A 16,750-nucleotide genomic window follows, 5' to 3' on the forward strand; every position below is an offset into this window, starting at 1 on the left:
TGAAGGTTAAGTGTGGCCTGGCAAGTTTGAAATAAGGTTTGACACTGACTCTACTTAGAATTTTGTATACCGAACTCAATAGTTTAATACTCAGATGGTGACTCTCGTTCAAATTAGCGTTATTTGGGCACTGGGGTGGGGTTCGGGTGTTGTTTAATGTTGGAGACACCACAATTCATTTACTAACGCAAACAGCAATCAATTCCGCAAGCGTCGCTGCAGCGAAAATTGGTACGAGGATGCGTGTGTGTCCACCAAATTCCGCCCTTCAAATAATTGAGCTGAACGCACCGGTTGTGCGGCCCCGCAGCATGCATGGATTCTATATCTGGCTTCTACGGCTTGCATGCTTGTGCAGCATCATATATGCCAGTCATTCGACTTGGACTTGGACATACAAACTATCTTCTATTACATGCGTACATAGGACTGGAACAAGCTCTGAACCATGATAGGTGGTAATCGCCATATCTAAGAAGGAACTTTTAGAACACTCGGCTGCAGATCGGTTATGCAAGGTAATTGGTCCATGCAGTAATTTCCCAGATAACGTCCATTGTTGTCAAATGCTGACGAAGAAATGGGGCATGAACGTCACTTGAGCTGAACTGGGAGGCACATGCCCCAACCGTTTCAACCATGGGTGGCTGTGCTAAATAGTCATTAAGTTTGTATGACCACATTCATGGTTATTGGCGTACCCCCCTTTGTGCAGCGCCTGTTAGACCTTCAATTATATTACAATTACATTTTTTAGCTTTTGTTTCTCAGCAGCAGCATCCTTCAGGTAAGACACATGAAATTAGGGGAGCTTTATGCATACGACTCCACTTCTTATGTAGCTGAAGGTATTCATGACGTACAACTGTAACCAATCAATAAATGTGAAAGTTTTGAAACTTCTTGTTGGCTTTTGCAAGAGAAATGCTCAAACTATTAGCTTCTGGGGCCCAAAGTTTATGGTTGACGATTGGCTGCTGGTAGGCCCGGTAACTTTCACGGGGGAAGCGGGGCTAGTACACAAACACCTCGTAGATGCCTAGTTTATCCCTTGGGTATACATATCATTGATAGCCTATAAATTGGGCATACTCTCGTACACCTTACCATGCTTTCCCCACAATTTCCTTCTGTTTGGCCTAATGTGGGGTTACTCTACAAATTCTTTTTGGAATAGAAATCGTGTTCTTGTGGAACTGAAAGTTTATTTGATACTTTCACAGGCAGACGTGCACTCAGTTCGACGGCCGCCGGTACAGGCATATCTTGCTGAGATGCGAAATCTATTTGGAAAATAGACAATTTAATCCTATCGATACTCAGCACCACCAAGTATGAGTCCATGCACTAGAATGCAGTGCTTGAGTTTGGTGGACGGTTTGGTAAACTACTATTTATCGTTTGTTTATCGCATGGACCTTTAAGTTAGTTCATCTATGTGTAGGAATGTAAATATTTTTTAGTCCTCATTTGGGAAGTATTAGACGCTTGGGAAGAGTCAAATTATCAGGCACTGGGCTGTGGGGTGCTTTTCCGAATTTAAATTGAATACGAACCTTATTGTTGTAGCCCAGCTGGGACCAATCATATTTCGACTTGATTCCTGCACGGAGTTGTCCACATCAAGTTCCATTCATTAGAAACACTATCGTGGACTACTTTTTGATCAGCATGCAGGAGTTGGACCGTAAACAGAAGGGCAATTAGGTTCCAAGCGACAATTAGATGGTATTTCCTGGGGTGAATCATACAGTTGATCCCATTCTATTTGAACATTACTTCTCAATAATGTCGATTATGGTTTCTAAAACGTAACTTACTGATTTTCCAATTGAAGGCCTAGACAGAATAAATGGCGCTTCTTTTGATATTAGAATCCATGCACTAGAATTGCTTAACAATCAATATATATAACTTACCAGGTGGGCGGGTTGCATTGGATTCCTTTTAAATTTACGATCTTTGAAAAAGGAGTTAAAACTGTCAAGTTTTCGAATCTGGAGCAGAAGAGTCATTCCGATTCCAAGACTTTTATCTGGCTATTTGGACATTTGCATGCTGTGTTTCCAGTCCACGCACGCATTCGGGTGATACGCTTATAAAATTTAGCAGAGACAAAGAATCCCATGAAAACTACTGATTCCAGTGGACATGAAAGGCTTGACTGAAAATTCTCTTGCAGTCGAGACAGAAGGCACTGGCAAAAATACTGATATGTGATAAACATAATTAGAACCGGGCACTTTTACGAGCACATAATTATGCCAGACGAGAAGTGCATTGTAGCCTACGTTAACAATATTTGGGCGATCTATGAATTCGTCTGTTGCCCGCAACAAAACATTCCCTTACACACCTTGTCTTAAACCCGTTCTCCACCCATCAAATAATGTGTATAATTGCGTGGGTACTCTTCCCAAAATTGCAGCCGATCAAACCCAAGCGGGTTGTTAAAGGTACACGCTAATGCACTATCGCGGCTGTCACTACGAAAAGGTGCGCAGAGTTGCAAACCCTTGTACCAGGGCGGCAGCACTCCAAAACAAGCACGGTGTTCCGATAACAAGTATCACAACCCGCTCGTGACCAGTATTTGGGCACTTACAACCCCCACCAGCTCGTCCTTACTTACGGGCGGCTCAAACCCCAAATACGTCGTGCTCGTCTAATGCCTTTACCCGCATGATTTACTACACGATTTTGCAGGAAAACCAAATAAAAATCGCGTATTCTCCGCTGGTTCTACTCTTTTTAACCTTTTTAGTGACTTCTGGGGGGCTGCATTTATACAAAAACACCCTTCTTTTCATTCCTTTAGATTTATTGGTAATAGTACTTTAGCTGATTACCAGCATTGTTTGTATCCCTTTGTTCATTGGGTCACCGTCACAGAATTACGTGTTGCGCTTGAACCTGAACTTGCATCTTGCTATTCAAAACATCAAAGCATACCTATTTAACCAAAAGTTCTGCCTCCACAAAGCTCATCTTCCTCCCCTTCGCTTTCTTACCATATATCGTACACGCAACTTGTACCTACCCCTGCATTCCTTTTTCCATGGTTGATGTCTTCAAACTCGTGAGCCCTCCAGACGGAGACGAATTCAGGATCCCACTAATTCTTCTGGAGTTATACGCCTTCATAAACAACGACATCTGCGAAGGGATCTTCCGAATCAACGGCTCGTTGAAGAAGGTTAACCAGTACTACAATTCCTTACACAGGTACCATAGATGGTTACCCGAGGCTAATATTTATGATGTGTGCTCCTTACTCAAGAAGCTTTTAACCACCAACTACAAATTCTTTGATATATCCAAGTTGGATCTTGGGGAATTGAAGGAATTGTCTGACGAAAAGTTCAATTGGGAATACTTCAACCGGTTTATGAACAACAACTTGAACTCATTAAGTTTGCACATCTTCATGTATACGATAGCATTCACCTCCAGGTTATTGGACCACAGCGACATCACCAAAATGTCCTTGTTGAATTTCTCAATCATTTTCCAGCCCATTTTCTTTTCCTGTGACAGCTTGGTGGGTTTGCCCAACTACATCAACTTGCTCAACTTTTTGTTGAAGAACCATCAGAAAATCGACATTGATCAAAGTTTGATTGATTCAGACTTTAAACTTGCATTATCAGAGTCATCTGTTGAAACTGACTTTACGGATAACTCGTCCTTCTTTTACCGATTTAAAAGTTTCAAAAACAAATCCATCGACTCTATTAACGATATTGGCCGCAAAATTCCTTTCAGCAATGATATCACCTTTAAGGGCTACCGCTTCAACAACAGATCCGTTGATATGGTGTCCTTCTTGAAGGATAACCGGGATTCTTTAAGCGACCAGAGCAAAGATGAAGAAAGTGCGGGTACGGTGATTACAGAGGTTCCAGAGAATGGGCCCATCACCAATTCTGAATCCACACAATCAGTTTCCTCGTCAACCGACCCACAGATTGGTTCTCAAGATGCGCAACCGGATCCCGAGCCTGAATCTAACCCCGAATACACTCACACTTTGGAACCCCCTACCCATAAATTCCCAGTGTTTGAAATCGACGAGTCTATTGACCCATTGACAGTCGACCCCGAGATCAACGCGGTTATTCATTTGAAGGATATCGATACCCAGTCCTTCCAATTCGATGTCGATTTAGATTCTTCGTCTAATTCTTCTTTCCACTCCCTTAACGACGACTCTGATGATACGAGCAACCAGATGAACCAGTCTAATTTTAGCAACGATACCAATGATACCAGCTTTCAGATCTCTGAATTATCTCATAAACCAAGCATGTGGTCTCTTCGATCCCACAAGGAACCCAAGCATAGTAAGCATCACGAGTCCAAAACTACCCGCAAAAAACCAACCAGTAAATTGGCCCAAACGGCGACAAGGAAAAGAAGCTCGACCATTCTTTCAAGAGTCGAGTCTCGTCTTGACTCCAAGTCGGAGCCCAGATCATCCTGTGACACTTTATCACTGATGGAAAAGCGGAGGAGCTTGGCCAAGGTCTTCAAAAATGAAGGGATCAAGTTTCCCTTGAAGCTTAAATCCAAGAGTATTTACTAAGTTTGCAATAATTACAAGAAATATATGTCTCTGTGAATACTACTTCTATCGCGTGCTTTGCTACTGAGTGATGGTTTCTTTCTTGGTGTACGAGTGATTTCATTATCTACTCGTAAATATGAGCATGTGAAGTTGACGGCAGAAATGTACCAGATCTCTTCCACTGCAACGACCCTGTGATTGTAAGTAATACACATTGGATGATTTTTTAGGACACCTTTATCTTTCGTGTATATGACACATCTTCAGGGTCCTTGGTATGGCGTGCGACAACCAACAATACCAAAATACCTTCTCCGTTTGCAGCTAAAAAAAAAGATATACACCACAAACCCATTTTTTTTTCCCAACAACATGAATAACTCAGCACCCCAAATAAAGGAAGACCAGGCCAACTACAGTCTCTCACTTCGTAACCTTGTACTTTCCCAATGGGATGCACTTGTTAAACGTTTTGTGGGAAGCATTATGAACGAGTTAAAGGGTAACCCAAGTGATCAATCGTTTCAGGGGAACATCAGATCTCTTTCTGATGGATCACCCATTTGGCATCCTGCGACGGAATTACAGTGGGAATCAGGGTTTCCTACCTTTGGAGACCTTCTTCAAGCTAATGGGGAGAGCATCAGAGAGAAGTTGGCACAAGTTACTGGTCACAATACTACTTCTGCCCAAGACTCTTTTCTCGAATACTTGGATCTTCTTAATTTCAACCGATTGGAAGGAATAGCATTGAAACAGATATACGCCCGTCTTACTAACTCAGTTAAAGCCCAAAATGCCAGTCTTGTTTTGCCTTATACCGATGACGGTAAGCCTGTTACTTTCACTGAGGAGATAACTTCACTTGAAAGTCTCAGACACCCAGCACTTCGCCTGCTTTATAGACAATATGGGTTTACAGGTGCAGCAACCTGTGTATCAATTATACAAGCGCTCAAACCAATTTTCTTCGTACATCACAGAGATGCTCAATCATTCTCAAGAATTTTTGCACGAATGGGAAACGACATGATTAATATGATCAATACGACGAGTGATTTGGGTACTGTGATTCGTGAAGAAATGACTGGTATGGAAGAGAGAATGCGTACTGAAGTTGACGGTTTACGTACTATGATTCGTGAAGAATTACCCGCTCTATTTGTTCACCAATTAACTGTTCTTTTCCAGCATATTCTTCAACAATTAAGTACTCGGGCGCTTCAGAGCATTGAAAATCTTCAAACAGCTCAACCTAATGCAAATACTGGTGATGATGCTGCTGATGGTAGTTAGAAGAATGAAACGAGTCAGGCTTTCATTCTCCGAGTACTTGCTTTTGCAATTATTTAATTGAACAGCAAGCCCTTGAGTCTGAACAGCCATTTTATCCGTTGTCACCAACAACACAAATATAGATAACCCTGTAATTGTTTAGTTAGGGAATAAAGTGTTTGGTTTATCATTCAGCACAATCCGGTTATTGAGGTATCCGCGTAAAGAACCAAGTTGGTTATCCATGGTGTGGACGGAGCCTCTTGGGCCAAAGCTTTGTCAGTGTTCGTGTCTTGAGTGAAGGGCAGATTCTGAGGCCATTAAAGTAAATCCAGAGAACTCGTGTACTCACAAAATTCTGGCTAACTTCTACCAAGTAAAGTGTACCTGATACTTATGTTTGTTCCAACACGTTAACTCTGAGGCCTTATAGGACTACTGTTATAGACTTTGGAGACTTTGCTATATATACTTCTAATTTGCTAGCCAAACAGTAAAGATCTTAACCGTGAAATGAGCTGTAAGATCTCCAAAAAAAACTTCTACCTGCTAAGTCTGAAGAAAGTCGCATTAGTGTTTTGCAAAAATTTTCAGTTTTCGAAATTTCTGTCAAACCATGTTCAACTTTCTTAAGCTGTTCGGCCAAGGGACTGTGCGGTCCTTGTCCACATCCAGCATTTTAAGGGCACCGAGAGCAGATCCTAAGAAACAATTAAAGAAGACTATCAAAGACAAAAGAAGGAACAAACAGAATCCAGCCTTACATCCTTTGTACATGGACATCCCAAAAGCCTTAAGATACTTGAGAAGTGCAGAAATTGGTGAACAAGCCAGCAAGAGCACCATCAGTCTATTGATCACGGTGATACCTGAAAGAGGGTCCAAGCCATTATCGGGTTTATTGAAATTACCTAACCCTGTATCATCCTCCAAGATTTTGGTGTTCTCAAACGACCCTATACAAATGAATGTGGATACCAGCTCATTCTTGATGGGAGGAACCGAATTGGTGGGTCAAATTGCCGACGGAAAAGTGGATGTATCGGGATTCACCCATTCTTACGCCACCTTGGATGTATTACCGGAGTTAAAATCGATCCAAAGAATATTGGGTCCTAAGAACTTGATGTGTATGCCCAGGAAGGGGAATGTTGCTGACGCCACAGAGCTTCCCACCTTGATAGAGAGCAACATGGGAACTATGCCATTCAAACAAACCGACAGACACTTGAGTTTCCCCATCGCTAGATGTGATTTCTCCGATAAAAAGGTGTTAGAAAACATCACCGAAGCATCCAAAACTATCCACAGTTTGCAACCACCCGGAACCAAAAAACCCAACTTGATTGGCCAGACCGTAATATCATCCACCAAGGGTCCCGGAATCGTCATTAACTTCAATAATTAGTTACTCGGTTATTCTTGTACATAAGTAAACTCTCGCCATCCGAATCTTAACGTCTCATCAAATTTCCCATCGCGGTGCCTAATCTCTGTTCAACACTACGCATGTTTGAAGTCATCTCGAAAGCTAGGATCGTGGGGTTTGCGGACGGCATTGTCCTTAGTCTATGTCCTACCATGGATTTACTAGCGTTGTCAATGAACAAAATGTCCATTTGGGTGTTTCGTTTAAATGGCGAAAGAATCTACTCCATAAACAACAAATGTATCATCCTCCATCATACATGGAGTCCTGATGGCAAATATTTCTGTGTTAGTGGTGTTGATGGGTTGTGCAAGCTCTATGACACTAATAATGGTGCTTTGCTACGAGAGTTCAAGTTTATATCTTCAATTGAGCTTATCAATTGGAGTGGGAACCACAAGCTTATTGAAGACGATGAGCTTTTCAAGGTTGATATTCTAAACCATTTACCGCTGGTAGAAGAGTTCACAAATTTCGATGGATTGAACTTTATGGTAGTCAGCTCAGAAGACCAGCTATCGTTTATCTTTAATAGTTTTGTCAAATTGTCGTTTCCTAAACTGTTCCAGGTTCTTAAGTATGGTGGTTCAAGTCTTTTTAACCAGTTCTACGTGGTGTCTCAAAACGGTTCTCTAGGTATTGTTAATGTTACTGTTGAACAAAACCCTAATGTGTTGAAGATCATCAAGATTTTCTGCAAAATGAAACATATTCTTCACAACTTCCAGATCGAATTGCAAAGTATGGTAGACGAGATACCACAATTTTTCACTATTCTCGACAGGTATATTTCCAACTTCTATGATAACTTAATGACAGAGTCAGAAAAGAATCTTGATAAAGCACATCATCAGGTTGCCAACTCGTTCACTAATATTCTCTTGACGAACTTGGTTCCTTCTGGGTTGGTGGATTACTGGTTGAACCAGTATGGTGAAAGAGGCTGGAAGAGATTGGGGAAATTGGGGAACGGAACCTACGACCTTATTCGAAATGTTGCATACAAAAAGCTCATAAACTACTTAGAGAAGTTTATTGTGTTAGTTGACGAGCTCAAGAGTGTGATAAAATTCAGCGAACTCGATAGCGAGCGAAACTTCGGCATCAACCTTGAGTCTGTAGAGAAGATCGACACCTCCGCCAAGGAATATTTCAAAGTGCTCTACAGGCTTATTTGGGATGTGAATGAAGAACAAAAGCTTTTTAATGAGTTCCTAAATTGGCTGAAGTATCTTGTTGACTTGTTGACTAAGGACAAGAATGGAGAAGAGCTAAGCTTCCCGGTGGATACCAACCATACCGACTTGATAAAGTACTTTCGGCTGAACTTGTTTCTGTCGAAATTATTTGAGTACCTCAAATTGGAACTCGATTCCAATGATTTGATACACAATTCTCTGGCCAGCCAAAATGTGGTTGACATCTCTTCGACGTTAAGAGACTTGTTTGAAGAAGTTTTCTTGGACTTTGAGAAATACTTTGCCTCAATTATACACATGTCAGGTATTGTGCAAGTCGATTCCAGTATCAATCCTGTGTCAGAATTCAAAATAATCAATGATACCAGTTTCATATGTTCTGTAACTGACACGACCGTTCAAGTTGCCAGTTTCGATATTAAGAAACCTCAAGAAATCATTTATAAAGTTCTTGAGTTTCAGAAGATAATCAGCTACAAGATGCAAAATGATAATTTAATTGTGTTGGCTGCGGCTGAAGGTGAATTCTATTTACAAAGTTATAATGCCTTTTCCTTGTTGCGAAATAATATGACTCCCACCTACAGCAGTAAAGCTGTGAGTCAAGATCCAAGACATCTCCTTCTTGACGACTCGAGGAACTTCGGATGCTTGTTAGACACAAACAAAAAAGACTACTGCATTTTTCAACTATGAAACCAACTTATTGGTAAAACATTACCAGGCTCGTCTCATATTTTCCAGTGTTTGGGTCGTAATAAAACTGCTTTGACAAGTACTCCCTATAAATCTTGACGATGTTTTTGCTGTCGGGAATGAACTTTTTGTTACCCTTAATTTTCACTATCACTTTACGTCTCTTCTGGATCATGTACGTGAAAAAGTGGGGATTTATATCACCATTTGTTATTTGTCCCAACTGGTCTAATATGGAAGCAGGAATAGGCTTGTATCGATTGACAACGGATTTGACATAAATAAGCTTGTCTTTCAAGAGCTTGTCTCGTTGAATTATATGCAATGGTAAGCCATACTTGTTACTTGGATAAGTAACCTCCATTGGCCTCAATTTCAAGTGGGTGATGTTTTCTTTAGAAGCAATGAAATTATACATCTGCTTCACATGATTGAGTACCTTCTTCATCTCCTCCTTTTCATGCTCATCATTAAGCTGGTTTCGGGAGATTAAGGGTATATCAGGTATTGTATTAGCATCAAATTTGAAGTAATTAACCAACAGAAAATCATCCTTCTCCTGTTTTAACTCCTTGTCAAACTCTTGGTGGTATTTTTCGGGTACATCAAGTCGTTTGAACAAGTGCACCTGTGGATAGATGTCTCTCACTTGGTCATAGTTATAAGATTCAAATTTTTTGAGAGCTCCGTATTGCTCGGGATAAGACTCGCTACCCATGACATCCTTAAATATATAATCGAAAAGCATGGTAAGCTTATTCCAATCTTCATAGATAAGTATCTCGTCACAAATTTTGATAAACCTATTGTACTTTTTGGCATCAACCGGTTTTCCGCTGTGACTATAGCTGTACTTTAAGGGGGTCAGAAATTGTTGTCGAGCATGCTTTTGAAGACATTGTTGTGTATAGGAATCGAACGGGAGACGCCGTATTCTCTGGAGCACTTGTTTGTAATATGGTGTCACCAGCATTAAACTAGTCAAGATGCGATTCGCGATGTTTGCAAAATTGTAAATCACTGAAAAAGAACCACCACGTCTTCTCCAAAATGGCTCTCGCAGAGACAATATTGAGAGCGGTCCACAAGCATGACTTGGTACCCAAGCTCACGAGAGCGTTGCCATGGATCTCTTTGTTGTTCTCATTTGCCAGTGTGATCTGGTTATTGATGTTACCCATAGATGGAAACTATCGAAAATCATACATTTCAGAGAACGCATTGATGCCAGGACAAGTCACCTCATATTTCAGAGAAAGTGAATGGAATATCGTTCGAGGGTATCGAAATGAGTTGAAGATCTTTGAAGGTGCTGCAATTGATGAAAGAAACGCGGTGGTAGAAGGCTGGTTGAAAGATATTGGCTTAAAGACAGCATATCATCGTTTACATGATCCTTCGGTTCAAGATAATATGTATGCAATTCTACATGCCGCTCGTGGTGACGATACGGAAGCCATGGTTTTGTCGGTTCCATGGACTACTTCGGATGGTGAGTATAATTTGGGTGGTGCATCGTTGGCAGTAGCGTTAGCTCGTTACTTCAACCGAATGTCAATTTGGTCTAAGAACATCATTATTGTTTTCAGCGAGGATGGACATAAATCCTTACGGTCTTGGGTTGAGGCTTACCATACATCTTTGGACACCACTGCTGGGTCCATAGAAGCTGCCATTGTTCTTGAATATGGTGGTGACTCTGATTATTTCGAATATTATGAAATGCACTACGAAGGATTGAATGGTCAATTACCCAACTTAGACTTGTTAAACACGGCTAACTTGGTGTCATACCACGAAAATATCCATATATCCATCCAGCAAACTGAAGGAGAAAAGTTGACACGAAATGATTATCTAACTAGGTTGAAGACCTTCTTGAAAGGAATCGTTAGCTTAACGCTAGCTGGTATTGTTACCCCCAGTAACGGTTGTGAGTCATTTTCGGGCTGGCAAATCCAAGCCTTTACCATCAAGGTGAAAGGAACACTGGGTGGTAATGATATCACCCAGATTGGGAGAGTGGTGGACGAAACATTTAGATCCGTTAACAACTTGTTGGAGAAGTTTCACCAGTCTTTCTTCTTTTACTTAATGTTAGGACCCCGATACTTTGTGTCCATTGGAACTTACTTACCATCTGCAGCCTTGATCGCTGCTAGTTTTGCATTGTCTTCGTTGAGTTGCATGTTAAACAGTGGGTTCACCATTCCACATTTCTTGCTTAACATCTCCTCAGTCTTGAAATTTTTTGTGATGATAGAACTATCATCCTTTTTGTTGTCGACATTTTTGCCATACTTGGTCAAGCAAACTACAGATGAACTGGACAAAATTTCTTTGGTCAACTTGATTCTTCTTTCAATGACTTCATTGGTTGTAGCTTTGTCACTGACTCCATTTACCAAGCATTTCTACATTTCCAAGGTAAATATTAACTCAAAGTTTGCCTTTTCAATGATCTCGTTCTCGTTGTTCTTTATTGCAATGGTCATAGTTGCCTTGTTAATCTTGAACTTCTCATTGGCTTTGTGTATTGGACTTTTGGCTATGCCCTTGCAATTTGTTCAGCAGCTTTTAAACTCCATAGAAGTTGACGAGTTCAACTCCAAACTCATCAAGTCAAGTAATCCAGTGTTCCAAGCAATTGAAAATAATAAGGCCAAAATCAAAGTGTTTTTATGTTTATTTGTATCAAATCCATTCTTTGTGGTTTACATCACTGGTGGCTTGTACTTGGAAGCCTTCGGTTATCAAAATGGAACATTGAACCTTATGACCGGTTTATTGACCAGTTGGGATGATGTTCAATGCTGGACATGGTTTATTGTTATGCTTGGGTGGTTCCCTGCCTGGTTATCCATAGCCATAAGCTGTGGACTTGGGGATTTCAAGAACCAAGCCCCAGTCTCCTACATCAAAAAAAATCAATAGTTGTCGGAATATATTCATATAAGTTATAATAAATACAAGAAAAAGCATCTCTAACCCTTATACTTTTTGACAAATTCTTTGTGGAAATTAGCCCAGCTTTCGATCCACTCTGTACCTGGAGGTAAGAAGGTTGTTCTCAAGTGATAAGTATCAGGAACTTGACCAAAACCAGAACCTGGAACACAACAGATTCCAGTGCTTTCTAATAATTCGACACAGTACAACTCATCCACAACCACACCAGTGTCATCAGAATCTTTGTACAACTTAGGGTAGCTCTCCTCTGTAAAGTTCAATCTAGGGAACAAGTACATGGCACCCATTGGTTTGTTACAAGTGATATCCTCCATTTTGTTGAAGGCAGCGTATAGTGATGAAGATCTCCCTTGTAAGTCACTGTGGATACCACTGGTCTCCGCATGATATACTTCATACGATTCCTGACCAGGCTTAGGAGGGTTAACCATCAACTCCATCAAAGCCTGGCCAGAAACAACAGAACACAAGTTAATAGAAGCCAATTTGAAAACCACCTGTCTGACTTCTTCAGTGAAGCCAACCAACTCCATATATCCACCTCTTTGACCACATTCACCACTCACCCCTTTAGAGGTGGAGTGCAAAGAAGCCAATTGCACATTGGAGTACAATTCTGGGTGTTGTTCGTTCAACTCACTCAACACTCTCTTCATTGACACAAACTCTCCTTCAAAAACGTTTTCCTGGTAAACCTCATCTGCAATCAACACCAAACCATGTTCTGCAGCAATATCAATGATATTTTTGATGTCCTCTTTGGTTAAAATAGCACCAGTTGGGTTACCGGGATTGATCACCACTAAAGCCTTGATGTTGATTCCCTTGGCATTGTTTTCATGGATTAACTGTCTAATTTGAGTAGGATTTGTTGACCAATTGTTGGCTTCGTCCAAAAAGTATCCAATTGGCACAGCATTGTTCAAAGCAATGGTAGCAGTGTACAAAGGATACTGAGGTATTGGGATCAAGAAGCCCGAGTTCTTGTCACTAGACAAAATCTGTAACAAGTATTGTACAGCAGCAGAAGCACCTCCTGTCAAAAAAATACTTTGAGGGTCGGCTGGGTATCCGTCTCTTTCGGAAATAAACTTTGCAACTGACTTTCTCACGTAGCTATCTCCTTGAGAATGGCTGTATGCTCCCATAGATCCGGTGGAACCCAAGATAGTTTTGGCTCTTTCGATCACGTCCTTAGGGAATAACTCGTGGATTACAGAAGCGTCGACCTTGTCTAAGATATGAGGATACTGCAATAACGACAATACTTGGCGGTACCAGGTCAAGGGTTTTTGGTCTAATTGTTGAGGGTTGCCGATATTGGCGCTGATGATTCTATCGTAGGGTAAGCCGTGGCTATTTGGATTGGATTCAATATGGTTTCTAATTTCATCTGCTCGAATGGGGATCTTACCTCTGACGGCATACTTTGCATCCAAAGTCAGTTGGTTCAATTCGCTAGCGAGAAGCGGTTTGGCAGGCGTAAAGCTAATGTGCCTAGCCCCCATAATTCGTTGGGAGAGTTTAAAGGTCAACCTTCTGTTCATACTAAGTTAAAGCCCAATGGATTTTAACTATTCGATTTCAACAAACACATCGCGAAAAGAATCGGACTTTAAATCCCTTGCCATTTCATCTCAGAAGGGTAATCTAATGATCTAGTAAGCGTGTGTGTGTTTCTGGGGAAGGTGATTCTATTCACAGAGGCATGCTATACTTTTTTAAAAATTATGGGCGATGGTGGCCGGTCTTGTTGGGTTATATTAGTCATAAGGAGTTCGGAAAAGGGTTTTCAGCCCAACGAGAGTGTCTTCTCAAAAACACCCACATACAAATGAACTGATATAAGTTTCACCCATAAATATTTACTTGGTTGACAATGGCAGCTTTATTTGTGTATTGAGCAATATTTGTAAAATTTGCAACCACAAGCTGGGTAAAGAATCGAAAAAAAACAACTACCATGAGCTTTGGGAAACCAGGCAAAAACAAATAGTATTATTCCACCCGTCACACCACCCACCTCATACCATAACTCCCTTCCACATCACCACCCCAACTATATAATGGGATATGCCCATCATGGATGATCTACAGAAGTGTGGGGTGAGGCTCCAGAAAAACTCTCTAAAGCTCGTGTGCCAGATCGTGTTTGTGGCTCTGACATTTTTCAAGCAACCGCAAACGCGGTGCCTGGGATCGCTGTGTCTATTGCTATTGTAGGTGCGTGTGGCTTGCCATACGGATTTAGCCCCGCTGCAATTTAACAATCAATCTTATCTAGTTGCAATCCCTCCTTAATCACTGGAGGAACCCATGTTCTTATCAAACTCTGGGAGCTGACCCTTAGCCGATGGGACGAGTCGTCTAATCACTTGATGTAAACAAGGCTTGTAGGACCTGTATCTTGGGTGTGTCTGAGAACCCGCATATTTTGACTAAAAGTAACCCCATATTTTGGGCTCGTATTTTTCCCTGGATATATAATGCCTCTCCTTCCCGGCACTTTTCTTTTCAATTTTATAGTATGACTTTCAAACTAGCAATAGAGAGCGTTCCTGTGGGTCTGGATTTTACAAGCGGTGAGTTATCACCTTCTACATCACCTTCATCTAGAGGACCTCTAGAAGCATTCCTACTCGAGAGTGACAAAGGTGACAATTCAAGTGCCAAACCTATAAGAAAAACCGTGAGCATTTCCGATATGGAAAAGCACTCCAGGCAGGCGGGTCTATATCTTACGCAGCCGGAGAGACAGTATTCTGTGTGCGATCTAGACACACCTGATCCACAAATACCTATTTTTCCCGCTGACGACAAAAAGCAAGATTACCTTGATTTACATGGATTGAACCACCACCGGCGGAACTCAGTTGCGTTGAAATTTCAAACACCAAAGTCCATAATCAACTAGGGACTTTTCCACAAGAATCACGATGGGGTTGGTGTCTATTTCCTTTTCTTCTGTTTGCATTCGCGTTGGTGTCCGTCACCTGATCAAGAGGTTGAATTCAAAAATAATATGTACTTATTAATCCTACTTGGCGCCAAAATATAACGAGTCAATGAACCGATTTTTGAAATGCCAGTTGCTGTCTATGAATTGTTCAGGATTATACTTGGGGAATTTGGAGGTGTCTCCAAGTGAGCTCAATTTTCCCACCACTATTTTCACCCGGGGAAACACCCTCAAAATTCTTCTCAATCCGATTTCTGTAGACAAATAGCTGCAAAATATAATGTCCGTTTCCCCAATCTTATGGTCGATTAATACTTGTATGGCCATGATTGCTGCCGCCCCGCTGATTATCTGGGCATCAAAAAGTAGAATCTTCTTATTTTTAAGATTATCGATACCTCTGGGTAATCTCTCTTGGTGGAGCTGAGGCTCACCAGTTAAGGAATCAGACTGAATCAATAATTTTCCAATGGGAATTTCAAGAAACGTTCTCTTGAGAGATGTGACAAAACAGTCGCCGGACCGGATGACCGTCACGGCAATCAAGTTGTCTCGTTGCTGCAACCCTTTGAATGGTGGGAAGTTTGGATCCGTTTGAATATCCACCGATTGGTAGTTGGTAAGTTGATCCAATGCGGCTTCAATTATCAAGGTGGCCATTCTATCAAAGTAAAATATGAAGTCAGACATCAACGTATTTTTATTGAAAAGAATTGAGTTGATTCCCATTGTCTGATTATTGATAGGAAGAACCTTGAGATTAGGGTACCGGTGGATATCAAATTCGATATCTTGTCCCAACGCTTTCAAATGCCGAATATGTGCCAAAGATTTTAGTCCCAACTGCTTCTTGATATGTCCAATCATCAAGTCAATAGCCACCACATTATCCAACCCTCTTGGAATAACCAAATCTGCGTTGTTCATCGTAGGATTAAGATACCTTACAGCATTGGGCTTGACAAACGTTTCCCATTGCTTCATGGCTCCTTGAAGGTCTCTTCCTCTGTAAAGAATATCACGAGTTAACCTCCGTGCCAAGCATATATCCAAGTCGGTGTCAACATATATTTTTATGTCCATGAGATCTAATAATCTCTTGTCATACAATGCATATAATCCTTCAATGATGATGACGTTGGCCCCATAAATAGTGGTGACCTTGTCTGTTCTTCCGTGTAGTTCAAACGAGTAGACCGGGATCCTGGCTTTCTCTCCCTGTTTCAATTTCTTGACGGTGTCATAAAGGGCATCCAAATCAAGTGAGTCGGGCGTATCAAAATCCCATTCATTAGCAAACGCTTTAGCACTTTGTTCCTTGGTCAAAGGCCGATAAAAGTTGTCAAACGACAACAACACTGTCCACGGCTGGTTAAGTTCACGGATGATTTGTTGAGAGATGGAAGTTTTTCCTGAACCTGAATTTCCTGCTATTCCAATAATGTAGGGCTCAGTCCATGGGGGGATGTATTTGGTCTTATCTTTGAAATATCCCTCAGTGTTTCTGTCAACGGACACAGAAGGACTGATGAACGACGTGTCGGATGGCCCGGGGGAAATTCTGGACGACAGTTCCGACTTGAGCTTAGATACTGCAGACATCTCAAAAGTCAATGAACCTCTGAACGGGAAGCACAAACAAATTATTCGCATCT

At 41.2% G+C, this 16,750-nt stretch overlaps 8 protein-coding genes across 8 annotated transcripts; 5 read left to right on the top strand and 3 right to left on the bottom strand. All coding sequences in view use genetic code 12, as the record gives it.

The window, feature by feature from the left end:
• Positions 1-3,058: 3,058 nt before the first annotated feature.
• Positions 3,059-4,585, top strand: PSN45_004945 (uncharacterized protein; the record flags this gene model as incomplete). The annotated part of the gene is made up of 1 exon (XM_006685360.1): positions 3,059-4,585. The coding sequence occupies one exon, from the start codon at positions 3,059-3,061 to the stop codon at positions 4,583-4,585; it is 1,527 nt and encodes a 508-aa protein (XP_006685423.1).
• Positions 4,586-4,939: 354 nt separating this feature from the next.
• On the top strand, positions 4,940-5,863 carry PSN45_004946 (uncharacterized protein; the record flags this gene model as incomplete). Its single annotated transcript, XM_006685361.2, has 1 exon — positions 4,940-5,863. The coding sequence occupies one exon, from the start codon at positions 4,940-4,942 to the stop codon at positions 5,861-5,863; it is 924 nt and encodes a 307-aa protein (XP_006685424.1).
• Positions 5,864-6,458: 595 nt separating this feature from the next.
• PSN45_004947 (mitochondrial 54S ribosomal protein uL1m) lies at positions 6,459-7,250 on the top strand (the record flags this gene model as incomplete). Its single annotated transcript, XM_006685362.2, has 1 exon — positions 6,459-7,250. One exon carries the CDS (start codon positions 6,459-6,461, stop codon positions 7,248-7,250), a length of 792 nt encoding a protein of 263 aa, XP_006685425.1.
• A 101-nt stretch (positions 7,251-7,351) lies between these two features.
• PSN45_004948 (uncharacterized protein) lies at positions 7,352-9,166 on the top strand (the record flags this gene model as incomplete). The annotated part of the gene is made up of 1 exon (XM_066158403.1): positions 7,352-9,166. The coding sequence occupies one exon, from the start codon at positions 7,352-7,354 to the stop codon at positions 9,164-9,166; it is 1,815 nt and encodes a 604-aa protein (XP_066014500.1).
• Positions 9,167-9,173: 7 nt separating this feature from the next.
• On the bottom strand, positions 9,174-9,914 carry PSN45_004949 (uncharacterized protein; the record flags this gene model as incomplete). The annotated part of the gene is made up of 1 exon (XM_006685363.2): positions 9,174-9,914. One exon carries the CDS (start codon positions 9,912-9,914, stop codon positions 9,174-9,176), a length of 741 nt encoding a protein of 246 aa, XP_006685426.2.
• Positions 9,915-10,216: 302 nt separating this feature from the next.
• On the top strand, positions 10,217-12,100 carry GAA1 (Glycosyl phosphatidyl inositol protein transamidase complex subunit; the record flags this gene model as incomplete). The annotated part of the gene is made up of 1 exon (XM_066158404.1): positions 10,217-12,100. The coding sequence occupies one exon, from the start codon at positions 10,217-10,219 to the stop codon at positions 12,098-12,100; it is 1,884 nt and encodes a 627-aa protein (XP_066014501.1).
• A 50-nt stretch (positions 12,101-12,150) lies between these two features.
• Positions 12,151-13,644, bottom strand: ALT1 (alanine transaminase; the record flags this gene model as incomplete). Its single annotated transcript, XM_006685365.2, has 1 exon — positions 12,151-13,644. One exon carries the CDS (start codon positions 13,642-13,644, stop codon positions 12,151-12,153), a length of 1,494 nt encoding a protein of 497 aa, XP_006685428.1.
• Positions 13,645-15,173: 1,529 nt separating this feature from the next.
• On the bottom strand, positions 15,174-16,697 carry URK1 (Uridine kinase; the record flags this gene model as incomplete). Its single annotated transcript, XM_006685366.2, has 1 exon — positions 15,174-16,697. The coding sequence occupies one exon, from the start codon at positions 16,695-16,697 to the stop codon at positions 15,174-15,176; it is 1,524 nt and encodes a 507-aa protein (XP_006685429.2).
• Between the last annotated feature and the right edge of the window lie 53 nt (positions 16,698-16,750).

The sequence above is a fragment of the Yamadazyma tenuis genome, chromosome 7 (genome assembly GCF_029203305.1).
Source record: "Yamadazyma tenuis chromosome 7, complete sequence".
Taxonomy (NCBI): domain Eukaryota; kingdom Fungi; phylum Ascomycota; class Pichiomycetes; order Serinales; family Debaryomycetaceae; genus Yamadazyma; species Yamadazyma tenuis.